The sequence below is a fragment of the Nannobrachium achirus genome, assembly GCF_963921795.1.
Source record: "Nannobrachium achirus genome assembly, chromosome: 9".
NCBI lineage: Eukaryota > Metazoa > Chordata > Actinopteri > Myctophiformes > Myctophidae > Nannobrachium > Nannobrachium achirus.
In genome coordinates this window covers 18873524-18885849 of record NC_137818.1, presented here as the reverse complement: position 1 = coordinate 18885849, position 12326 = coordinate 18873524, and the positions used below count along the sequence as shown (strand labels likewise).

Here is a 12326-nt window from a genome sequence, read left to right as displayed (position 1 = left end):
GTTACGCTCCTCCAGGCGATGGGATCGATAGACCTAATCTACAGTTCGCTCTGTTCGGGGTACTTTCCAAGCCCCCAGAACGGCTTGTAAACATTGAAGCGGCCGCCCTACTGGCCAAAGCTGGAATTTCAGGCGGGGTGAAACATACATGCACGAGCATAAGAGCGCGCCGCTGGGGTCTACAATATAGGGTTCAATGGACGTCGACGTCGTTCATGACGTCATTACGTCTCGACGTCAAACATTTTGTCCACTAGGTAGTGGCCAATTTCCCCCAGAATGCACCTGGATTAGCTACTTCCGCATGCTTCAAAACGCCACTGAGCACTTGCATTGAAATGATAGCTGGGGGCGGGGCTGGTCCGCTCTCTATTATATATATATACTCTATGATACTTTCCCATAGAGCACTGCATCGGGAGCGGGACCCTGGTGCAGTACTTGCAGGACACAACTCAAAATGTTGCGGCGCGGGCGATATTTAAATACTTACGTCGGGGCCTTTTTCTTTTTTTTTTTGCTACCAGTTAGTCATTTGTGGGAGAGGCCCAATCCTTCTGTATCACCAGCCCACAAAGCAGAGAGACATCACATGATTGGCCCACTGGCTTGTCTAACATCTGAATACTGACCTAGTAGCCCAATCACAGGCTACTGTGGCCTAGGAGTCCCACCCAAACATTTAACAGTTGATACAAGCCCACAACGCATCGCTGCCTCGACACGTTGCGGCTTGTAGATCTTCTATGTTCGGTTCGCGCCGGTTTTGGTGGTGGGCCGGTCTGAGCCAAGATGCCAGGGCCGAATTTATGTCCCATTTTGATTTCAACCACCACTTGACTTGTGGACAAGTCTGTGCATGTTTGAGAGTCGTTTTTAAACTTTGTAGAGCCAAAGAGCCAGTGTCGTTTGAGTTCTAGCCATCAGCAAATATTGCACCCATCTTCAGAAATGTTGTGCACATAAGTGTACATGGTGTCAGAAATTATATTTGGTGTTAAATGTTGTGGAAAGAACTACAAGACAAAAGAAGTCCTCCAGTTTACTTTCTAGAATAAATGGAAATGGGATGTGGGGGTTAGAGCAAAGGTTACAAAAAAAAGGTTACTCTAGCTGAAACAAAGCTGGACAAGAACAATAGTCTGGTTAACCTATGGACAACCACACTAACTACCAGTAAGACCCCTAAGGGCGAAAAGCGTCGAGGTCACGCCATCTGTCTTGGCCATATGGATTCTGTTAGTGTGGTTCTCCTAACAGGGCATCATCTGGGATACAATCCCTTTTATGCCCATATATGGAGATCCCTAACAGAATTCCCAGAGAGTAGTAGTGGAGTAGAAGTATAAAAAAATCAAAATACTCAAGTAAAGTACAAAAATACTTCAAAATTGTACTGAAGTACAGTATTTGAGTAAAAGTATTTAGTTACTTTACACCACTGTAAAAAAGAACAGGGTTAGGGTTAGGGGATACAGGGGATACAGAGTGAGATGTGCACAGACAATGCATTTTTGCTTTTAATGTGCCACTTTATTAGAAAAGTAAAAACTCAATTTGATATTTTATGAAGGTTAATATAAAACATTACAATCTTTTGCATATCTGCACCGTCACACTATATATATATATTTATATATATATTTATTTATATATATTTTTTATTATTATTTATCTTTTTTAAACTAAACCCTGTGTTTTGAGGAACACACAACATTGGCTACAGTTGTCACAGCGGTATTGGCCCTTAAGTAATAATCCGAGGACAACTAAACAAACAGTGTCTGCAAATGCGATATGGAAGCCTGAAAAACAAAAATGTCCTCATCCACAAATCACAACATGTCTGTGATAATAACCGATTAACCGTCATATATATTATCATTATTCTCTTTTTTTCCTTCTTCTTCACCAAATAAACTGTATAGCGTATGTTACATCTGAACAACAGCAGAACACAGAGGGACTATTTTACACATTTATAAACTTCGTACTGTATTTTTCGTGTGCAATCATCATCAACATTGGTCAGTGTACAAACAGTGTCCCAAAATAATAATATCATAAATCGCTGTTTGTTTGTTTTTTTTCTTTTTCTTTTTTCGGCGGATAAAGGAAATGTTTCACGTCAAAGAAAACAGCTGGAGAAAAGGTGGCTATATGGGAGCGTGATTGGGGCTTTCCAGTTGTGCATTTTTCCGGGGAATCTTCAAGTCCGATATGTACACAGCTGCACGCCGGATGAACTTAAAGGCATAGTATGTAACTTTACCCTGTGTTTACATCAATTAATAAGGAGATTTTATGAGATATTTGACCAATCTGCGAAGTAAATCGTTACCAAGATATTTCTTCACCAGTGTGTTTCTTAAGGAGTCTAATAACATGTACTAAAAGTTTGAAATTCAACTCCCGGGGGAAACTTCATAAAAGAAATTATGAAAGTTTGTGTCCCGTTGACTTTACTATACAGGAAAAGAATACAAAAAATAAATCTGCTTTAAGTAGCATGTGAGGGGTCAAACTAGGTGTTTTTCATGATGCTGAATCCATTGCAAGCATTTGTTTTGCAAAAAAACAAACAAAAACATTCCTTGGGCTAAAAACGCCCTTACAAAACAATGGCTTAGTGATGAGTCATCACTTTTCACAGTTTTGTGGGGGCCATTTGTAGGCCACTGAATGTTTTTAGTGCAAAATAAATGCTTGCAATGGGTTCAGCATCATGAAAAACCCCTAGTTTGACCCCTCACATGCTACTTAAAGCAGATTTATTTTTTGTATATTTTCCTGTATAGTCAAGTTAATGCGAAAACACAGGGCAAAGTTACACACTACGCCTTTAAAACATCCGATCGACAAGCTCACAATGTTGAGCGCTGCATGTGAGCTTGTCGATCCGATATGTTAAGGGAGAGACGCCGGGGCATCAGCGTCGAGCGCATCGTTCGTCAGTGCAAGGGAGGGGGGGGGGGGGGGGGGGGGCTGGGGTTTGGAGAGAGAACCTCAGCTGTTGACCATCTCTCATATCAGACGCCAGTCTGTGGTTTTGAGAGAGAGAGAGAGAGAGAGAGAGAGAGAGAGAGAGACCGTTGGTGCTGCATTGTCGATAATTACTGTGGTTGCGGGTCTGGAGACCCCCACTTATAATGCCCCCCTCTCCCCCCCCACCACCATATCACTCCCTGGGTCCCTCAGAACTGCACATCAAAAGGTCTCTCCTCCTCCTCCTCCTCCTATACTCCTCCTCCCCGGCACCGCGCCGCACCGTACCGGCACTCGGCTAGGGCTAGGGGGGAGGGAGAGAGGGCGAGGAGAAGTATCAGGGATGTTCAGAGAATGTTAGAGAGGCAGTGGCTGAAATTTCCAAAAGGGCCTTTTGGTGGAAGCACCGAAAATCGCCGACCTCCAAGCTCACAACGCGCTGCGCTGCGACGCATTGTGAACTTGGAGGTCGGCTATTTTTACGGCATATGATACCACACTGAACTAAGCATTATCAAGTCAATATCTGCCGTAACGGCATGGGTTTCTACACAGAGAGGGCAATTCCTTCAACATAAGATGCTGCATTCAAGTTCAGGAGAGTTTGGACAAGGCAAGGGCAGTTTTTACAGACGGTTAAAAGGGCAGGGGCGCATGCCCCCTTTGATGTCTATGTGTGCACGTGCCTGAGGAGTATGATAGGAAGAGAGGGGGAGGATACAGAGTGAGATGTGCACATGTGCACAAATGAATGGGTGGGGGAGGGAGGGAGGGAGGGTCTGTCGAGACCTTGTCCGTTTGCAATGATCTTCATCCAGATTTACCCCTGCACGGCTGCTCTGCCTCTCCCCCTCCCCCTCCCCCGCTCTCTCTCTCTCTCTCTCTCTCTCTCTCTCTCTCTCTCTCTCTCTCTCTCTCTCTCTCTCTCTCTCTCTCTCTCTCTCTCTCTCCCTCTCCCTTGCTGCCCTTGCTCCCCCACACAGCGGAGGATAAACATATTTCACTCAACACCCAATGGCATCTCTCTCTCTCTCTCTCTCTCTCTCTCTCTGTCTCTCTCTCTGCCTCTCTAATACTGTATGTCTGAGTTCTTTACTTTGTGCAATAAAACAAAACAATGACAAAGCATGAACAACGGGGAGGGGGGGTCAGTATAGATAGTTATATATATATGCCACAAAAAAGTTCATCTTTTCGTTTTCACTCGCATGCAGGTATTGTTTTTCAAGCAGGAGAAAAAGAAGAAGAAAAAAGTAAAGGGAAAAGGGAGAATAATTGCACCATGACAACAAAAAGGTTTTCTCTTTTTTTCACGGCAGTGGCATAAGCTATCCGCACAATGGCATCATTAGTAAAAAATAAACAGTGCATTAAGAAAATACAGAGTGCATTTAGGATGGTTTTTTGTTTTTACATTATGTTTACTTTACACAGTAGAGCAGTGGTTCTCAACCTTTTCAGGCCCCGACCCCCCTTCAAAGAATCATATTTTAACTGGAGACCCCCCCCCCCCCCCACCCTGACATTCCGCACATGGAATTGTAGGAGTTCAGATGATTCATTAAATTAGTCTGACAGATAAATATCGAGAAAACAACCAATCTACGAGACGTTGTGAGCTTGGAGATCTGCTATTTTGACCATATTTGCCTCTTTCTTACATTATTTGACAAACACATTTTTGATGACGTTTGATGCAGCAATGCAACGGTTCTCAAAGTGGATTCCAGGGTCTCTGTGGGTTCCTTTTAAAGGGGTCCAAAGTGAGGTCTGTAACTCTGACAGTGTACAAATGGCACTGTCAGAGTTAAAGCGGTCAGGGACGTGCTGGCCATTGGGAAAAGCGGGACAATTCCCGAACGGCCGGTTCATTCCCGGCCGGTCCAGGCCGGAAAAAAATAAAAATAAAATGTCGGCCTTCGTTCCATTTTGGGGGCTGGGCGGCCAACAAAGTAAATTGTCACTGTCGGGCAGAAACCTTGTATCTCCAAGTTTCAAATGTATACATTTTTTCACAAAGCAAAGCCCTGCTTCATCATACAAGGCTGTTGCACAAAAGTAGTGAAAACAGCAGATCTACAAGCACACAACGCCTCACTAGTTAAATCATTTTTAAAATGATAAATACAAAACAAACGGTTTTGGACATACAAGGTTTCCACCCGACAACGACGAAATATAACTCATCATGTACAATAATTGGTCCACTGGCTTGTCACTTGTCATGATCTGAAATGGCAAATCTTTGAGTAGCAGCAGTGCTATAGAGAGATCTCTCTCTCTCTATAGCGCGCAATGAGGGCCTCTCCAACTCTTTTTCCCGGGCTGAATCAGGGGCCCAGCACGTCCCTGAAAGCGGTCATGACATTTTTTCATGTTTCCTGACCTCAATTACAAAAAAAAAAAAATGAAAAAAAAAAAAAAAAGAACATTCAACATTCAGTGGTTTTTCTGTCTCATCATCCAGGGGAGGATGTGGTTGTAGGTGAGGCTGAACGCAACAACTGAACTGGTGAATGGTAAATGGTGCATGGGAACGATACAAACACAGTGTAAAGTAACATTTGAGGAACACTGCAGTAATTGTGTTTTTTTTCTTCTTTTTTTAGGTATTAAAAATGTCTTAAAAGTCCAACATTTTTCACTTCACTGTCAAAAAAGAAAACCACGGGGGGACCCCGACCCACAGGTTGAGAACCTCTGCAGTGGAGGTTGTGAACCTTGCGGAGCCCCTCTCTCTCTCTCTCTCTCTCTCTCTCTCTCTCTCTCTCTCTCTCTCTCTCTCTCTCTCTCTCTCTGCGTGGGTCTTCTCAGGTTCATTAATATGCCGTCCAAAACGCGGCCCTGCGAGGCCGTTCGTTCGCGTCCCTCCTCGGCTCCTACAGTAGTACGTTTTTTTGGACCCCTTTATTAGCCTCTAATGTTGTGCTCTCTTCTTCCTCCAGTTCGTTGTGTTGTTTTTTTATTTTTTTTTATTATGTTCCCCCAAAGCTACATGGGAAAGAAATTGTTTACAATGGAACAGAACTCGGAGAGGAGGAGGAGGAGGGGGGGGGAGGGGGAGAGGGAGAGGGCGTCCTGCTTTTCAGTGGGGACGATCGCTGGTGAATTTCATGCCCAGCATTTTTATTTTCCTTGGATTCCAAAAAGCCTTCTATTGCTATTCCAACCAACCCCGACTATTATAAAGAGCCAGAGAGAAACGGAGCAGCAGACTCCTGGCTTTCCACTGAGCGAGGGCTGAAGAGAAGCACGATTTGGGAGTTTTAATTCATACCCCCCACCACACCACACTGTCTGCACGACACCGGCGTACTGTGTATTATAAGCTGTAGTCATTGAGACCGTTGCATGTTTACTATGAAAACCAGCACATCTTGTCCGCGTATCTCTGTCTGTAGGTCACGCCTGTCCATAAATGGGTATTTCCCAGAATAATAGTATATCTGCTATTTTCACAATAGAACCATGTTGTACAAAATGTAATGCCTCAACTCTTAGTGCTCGTCAGGGTTAAAATATGATTCTTTTGGAGGCCACAGCCTGAAAAGGTTGAGAACCAGTGGTCTAGAAGGAGTATAGGTGGTCAACAACCTGTATTATAAATATGTACAAGCTGTTTGAACTTGAAATTATCATCATCATCATCATCATCATCATCATCATCATTTTGGGGGTGAACTACTCCTTTAAGATGTGTGCCAGTGATTGATTCCCCCCAGAAATAAGGAACGAATGTGTGTCCATTATCAGTGCAACAATTTCGTTCTCCAAATAAGGGAGGATTCCATATTTCGAGGGACGGTTCGCAACCCTAATAATAAGTCATCCAACAACAACAAAGCATCCAAATAATATCATTTAAACGAACCTCGTCGGCGGGGAGCAAACCAGGACCTGTAGTTGGGTCGTTTCTGATACTTCCGTGACCAGGGAGAGCATATGTCCGTTTCTCAGTGGTTTTGTGAACTATGAAGGTTAAATAACAAATTGAGCAAAAATGTGGGCAAGTTTGGGTCTCATTCACTTACTATACACTATACTATAAAGGAAAATCCCCAAAGTAGCATGTGAGGGGTCAAACTATGTTTTTTAATGACTTTTAATGGCTAAAATGGCCCACCAAAACTATGGTTTAGTGATGAGTCATCACCTTTCACAGTTTAGTGGGGTCCGTTTTTAGACCAAGGGATGTTTTTCATCCAAAACAAATGCTTGCAATGGATTCAGAATCAATAAAAACCCCTAGTTTGAACCCTCACATGCTACTTAAAGCATACAATTTGGGAGTATTTCTTTCCTTTATAGTATAGTGTATAATAAGTGAATGAGACCCAAACTTTCAGCAGCTGTCAACATTTTGCCCGCATTTTTGCAAGGGGCATGGGAGCTCAATTTGTTATTTAACCTTCATAGTTGACAAAACCACTGAGAAACGGATCTATGCTCTCCCCGGTCACGGAAACGAACCAACTACTGTGCGCGGCGAATGGCCTTTTTTTTTTATACTGCACATTAGCATTGGATCGCGTCCAGAAGCGCCTCGCCTGGCCGTTGGTTCAGCACAACCATTACCGCGGCCATAAAAGCAATGACACATTAACTGCACAGGATGAGGCACCCTCTAGTAACCTTTATCGTCCTCGTTTGATTTTATTAGAGGCTTGATTTCTCCTCCCTCCCTTCCTATCCGCCTCCCTTTTAGAATAAAGTGTGCTAGCATTGTGAAATCGTTCCCGGGGGGGAAATTCCTCCTCCGCGACAAGTCGCCCCGATACGATCGCTTTGCCAAAGTGTGTGTGCGCGCGGCGCGCGCGCGCGTGTGTGTGTTTGTTTGGGTACATTGCAGGGTGCTATCAAGACTTAATTAAATCCTATATCGTTGCTGTCTGGCGGAATCACTCTTTATCACCCTGTACTAACTTTTGGTGTTTGTTCATATTTTTTAATTAACGCCCTACCTGATCATGATCATCACCATATTGTGGTACGCAAAAAATACATCAAAAGTGGCATTTTTCTTTTATTGAAAATGACGTTTCCACCCGACAGAGACAATAAATATACTCTCGTTTAGTGCTGTCCCAGAGGGCTCTATGCTAGATCCCACTAGTATTTCCATCTCTACAACAAATCTCTTTGCCGAAAATATACTGTATCAGGGGACGTTTTCAGGCCAAGGACCGCTTAGTTGAGAGAGAGATGAAGCAGGGACCCCCACAACCTTTTCATAGATTCCATATAGAGTCATCGTTTGACAGCAAAATCATCAGTGTATTTTGGATTCATGTCAATTTGTGTTTTCAGATATTTAACCACTTGAACCGCCAATACTTAATAAAGTTGACCTTTCACTCTGTACTCTGTACTTTTTTTCACCCTCTACACCAAACCTCTTTGCCGAAAATAGGCGATCTACAAGCTCACAACGCCTCGCGCTGTGAGCTTGTAGATCTGCTATTTTTGGCTAAAGTTCTAAGAATATGGACGCTAGGGTTCAAATCGTTAATATAAAAAAAGGAGAAAAAAGTAGTAACTCTGAGGACCCCCAAGGGGTCCCGGACCCCCTGTTGAAGGCCTATATCTACAACAAGCTCCACAGCATTTTAGCTTGTAGTCAAATATTTCCGCTCCAGAATAGGGACGGCAAGGGGCCGAGATCTTAGCCGACAATATGAAGCTGAATAGTTTGTTACACTTAAAAAAAAAGTCCCAGTTGTTATGCAAGTTGTAACGGAGTTATCATGCCGTCTGTGTGGTGATAACATGGATTCCATAGGGCACTCGGTTGGCAGGCGAGCACACAGGGGTGAAGTGAGGACGATAGCTTTTTTAAAAAAAACTTTTTTTCCCCCCACAATACTGACGAATAGGCCTACGTTAAAACCAAGGTGGATCACGCCTTTTTGTTTGCCTGGCAACAGCAACAGGCCTGCCCTGCTATAAGGCTATAGCCATATAGCGCGCAGAGAACCCGTTTCAGATGTTTGCGCAGGGAGAGCTAAGCACAGCAAATCTCTGTGACATCCATCTGCTTATATTACATAAGCTCCCCCACAATGACGTGCGCGAGTGTGCGTGCGCGCGAGTGCGCGAGGCACGCGCGAGCAATGTGTGACTCATTTCTCGGGTGACAGCTATAGCCAACAGCCTGCCGGCTCCTACCTACCCCCCCATAATATTAGAGCTGTTTTTCTATCCTTGTAGAGCAGGGGTCTTCAATGTTTTCAGGCCGAGGACCCCTTAGCTGATAGAGAGATGAAGCAGGGACCCCCCTCTACATTGTATAAATGTGTGATGCAGACTTTCATCGATTTCATAGATAGATTCATAGACTTGTTTGACAGCACTGTCATCAGTCTATTTTGGATTCATGTTAATGTGTATTTTCAGACATTTAACCACTTAAATCGTCAATATTTTGTAAACTTGACCTTTCACTATGTACTTGGTTTGCTCTTTTTTACCTCTACACCAAAACCTATTTGCCGTTGAGAGCTTGTAGATTTGCTATTTTTGGCTAATGTTCTCCTCAGAATAGGGATGCGAGGGTTCAAGTTGTTCATTTAAAAGAATGATCCTATCACACAAGGATTTGGAGGACCCCCTGTAATAAAAACTCTGAGGACCCCCTAGGTGTACCAGACCCCCTGTTGTAGACCCCTGTTGTAGAGTCAAGAGTTTGTGTTTTCATGCGCGACATGTTTGAAGCGTGTTGAAAAGTGTTCCTTCATGATGTTTGCGTGACACAACTCATGCCTGTTCTCTCTAAAAAGGAACCACAGTCGTATACAAATAAAGTTATCATGGGACGTGCGGTTCAGGGACACGGTACGCTGAAGATGCACAGCCAATACCCCCACCCCGATCCACATTCCCCCGTTCTTGTGGGTTGGACCGGGCACTATAGGCTTCTGGTTTTTGAGGTGCAGACCAACCAGCCGAATGACATCTGGAATTTGACTCTTGTACTCCCCAAAGAGACCCTGTTTGAACCTGCTATCAACTCAAAATGAGGGGACGCTCTCTCTCTCTCTCTCTCTCTCTCTCTCTCTCTCTCTCTCTCTCTCTCTCTCTCTCTCCTCTCTCTCTCTCTCTCTCTCTCTCTCTCTCTCTCTCTCTCTCTCTCTCTCTCTCTCTCTCTCTCTCTCTCTCTCCAGTTGTCGGTCTCTCATAGCGTGCTGTGCTGTCGTTGCTTCAGTTATGTACAGCAGATTGTTGACCTATAGTGAATAGGATCGCTTCTCGTTATAGCTCCATAACCAGTGGTTCTCAAAACTTTTTATTGTATTTATTTTTTCCCCTCAAGGACCGCCCCCCCCCCCAATCCCCCCCAACCATAACTCTGAGAGCGTACAAATGGTGAACGAGAGGAGTTTGGATACCCGGCTACCAACAACCGTCACGCCGTTGAACAAAAAAGGCCTGCGTGGCCACGCGCCGTCAGTCTGAAACAGTGGTTCTCAACCTTTTCAGGCAAAATCATATTTGAACTGGGGACCCCATGTACCTGTATGTCTTTGATCGTTTGACCGTTTGAATGCTGTGCTCTTTTCTCGTTTCTTCTCACCTCTCCTGCTCTACCCGGGTGTGCAGTAACTCTATCCTCTGTCTCGTCACAAAAAACCTACAAATGAAGGAGCACACTCACAACAAAAAATAAAAACTCCGTCACCCACTTCTTTTTACACTTCATAAACCAGCGACAATAAAGGTGATTCTGATCCTGAAATGGATTCGAGAATTTCGTTCCATTTGTACGCTCTCAGCGTTAGAGACCTGTAAGGGTCCATTTGGTTAGGCCTCCCCCCTCCCCTTCGAGGAACCCTGATGGATCCCTGGTCTCCCCTCCCCACTTTGAGAACCACTTGCTCCCATATCACGCATCACCAGACGAATCCGGTGGTGAGAGTCCAGGCGTCCTGTGGAGGCCAGGGCCGGGGCCGGACCCGGACCCGGAACCGGGGGCATCTTACAGTCCCGGTGACGTACATTTCCATCCCGTCGTTGAAGGTGAAGATGGTGGTGGTCCCGGCAGCGGAGCTGCCGCTGGCCCCGGCGACGCCTGCTTTGGCGTCGGCGATAGACTCGTAGAAGTTCTCGCCGCCGGGCAGGGCCCTCGCCGGCGGCACTGGCGGGGTGGTTGTGGAGGCAGGGGCGGGGGTGCTGGGGGTCCAAGGCGTCCCGAGGAGCCTAGCGGCGGCCCCTGAACGGCCTGTAGCTGCTGCTGCAGCAACTGGGGCGGAGGTTTGGGCGGAGGCTGCGGCTGCTTCTTCCTCTTCAGCGTAGCGGCGCCGCCACTGGGACAGTGCTGCCGCCGAGCCGGAACCGAACCGTTGGCCGTTGCGGCGTCTCCTCCTGGCGCTAGGGATGGGGACGATAATCGTTATTATCGTTTATCGTGATAAAAAAAACACTCACAATAATCGTATCATGGAGATTTTTTTTTTTTTATATATATTTTTTACTGAGATAGATTCACCTTTTATTTAATCCGGTACCATTTAAAACACCATTTTAACTGGTAAAAGAGATCTGGAAATAACATACTTTCACTCTCAAATCTCATTGCGACGTGTTGTGAGCTTGTAGATCGGCAATTTTTTGGCAAATGTTCTGCCCCAAGATAATGGATGTTGGGGATATTTTGATCATTGTGATAATATCGTAAATCGCTATTTCTTTGGTCACAATAATCGTGATATGAAATGTTCATAACTTCCCATCCATACCTGGCGCCTGCTGCTGTTGCTCTGCCCGCTGCTTCGGTGAGGGTCGATGGTGGCGTAGGCAGGCTCGGCCACCTCGGCTTCAGGCGAAGCGGCGCTCGCGACGTGCCAGGACCTGTTGCAGGGGTTGTAAAGTAACAAAGTACATTTTATTTACTCAAGTACTGTACTTAAAGGAGTAGTTCACCCCCAAAATGACATTTTTACTATTGATTACTCACGCCCTGGAGACTATAGTTCAATATATTATTGTTTTTTTTTAGTATTCTAGATTGCAGTATTGATACTTTTACTCAAGTACAACTTGTAAATACTTTCCCCCACCACTGACCTGTTGTCCCCGTGGGGCTGGTAGCAGGGCTCCTCGTGGGAGCGGGCCTGTTGGGCCTGGACCCCCCCTCCCCTCCCTCCACGCCCCCGGCCCCCCGCCCCGAAGGAGCGAGGGAGGGTCTGGCTCCGTTGTACTCCCCCGCCGCTGGCGGCTTCTTCTTCAGGGCCTTGCACACGGTGGAGTAGGTGTCTGCGATCTGACACACGCACGCACGCACACACACACGCGCACGCACACACACACACACACACACACACACACACACACACACACACACACAC

The 12326-nt window shown here is 45.4% G+C and overlaps 1 protein-coding gene across 1 annotated transcript in view; it reads right to left on the bottom strand.

Moving 5' to 3' along the window:
* Positions 1-10871: 10871 nt before the first annotated feature.
* Positions 10872-12326, bottom strand: part of LOC308290692 (uncharacterized protein) — a gene marked incomplete at both ends in the record, with an annotated part of 62324 nt that continues 60869 nt past the window's right edge. The window contains 4 exon segments of the mRNA XM_080732602.1: positions 10872-11349; positions 11725-11829; positions 12046-12166; positions 12169-12241. Of these exon segments, the coding sequence (XP_080588728.1) occupies positions 10872-11349; positions 11725-11829; positions 12046-12166; positions 12169-12241 (777 nt within the window).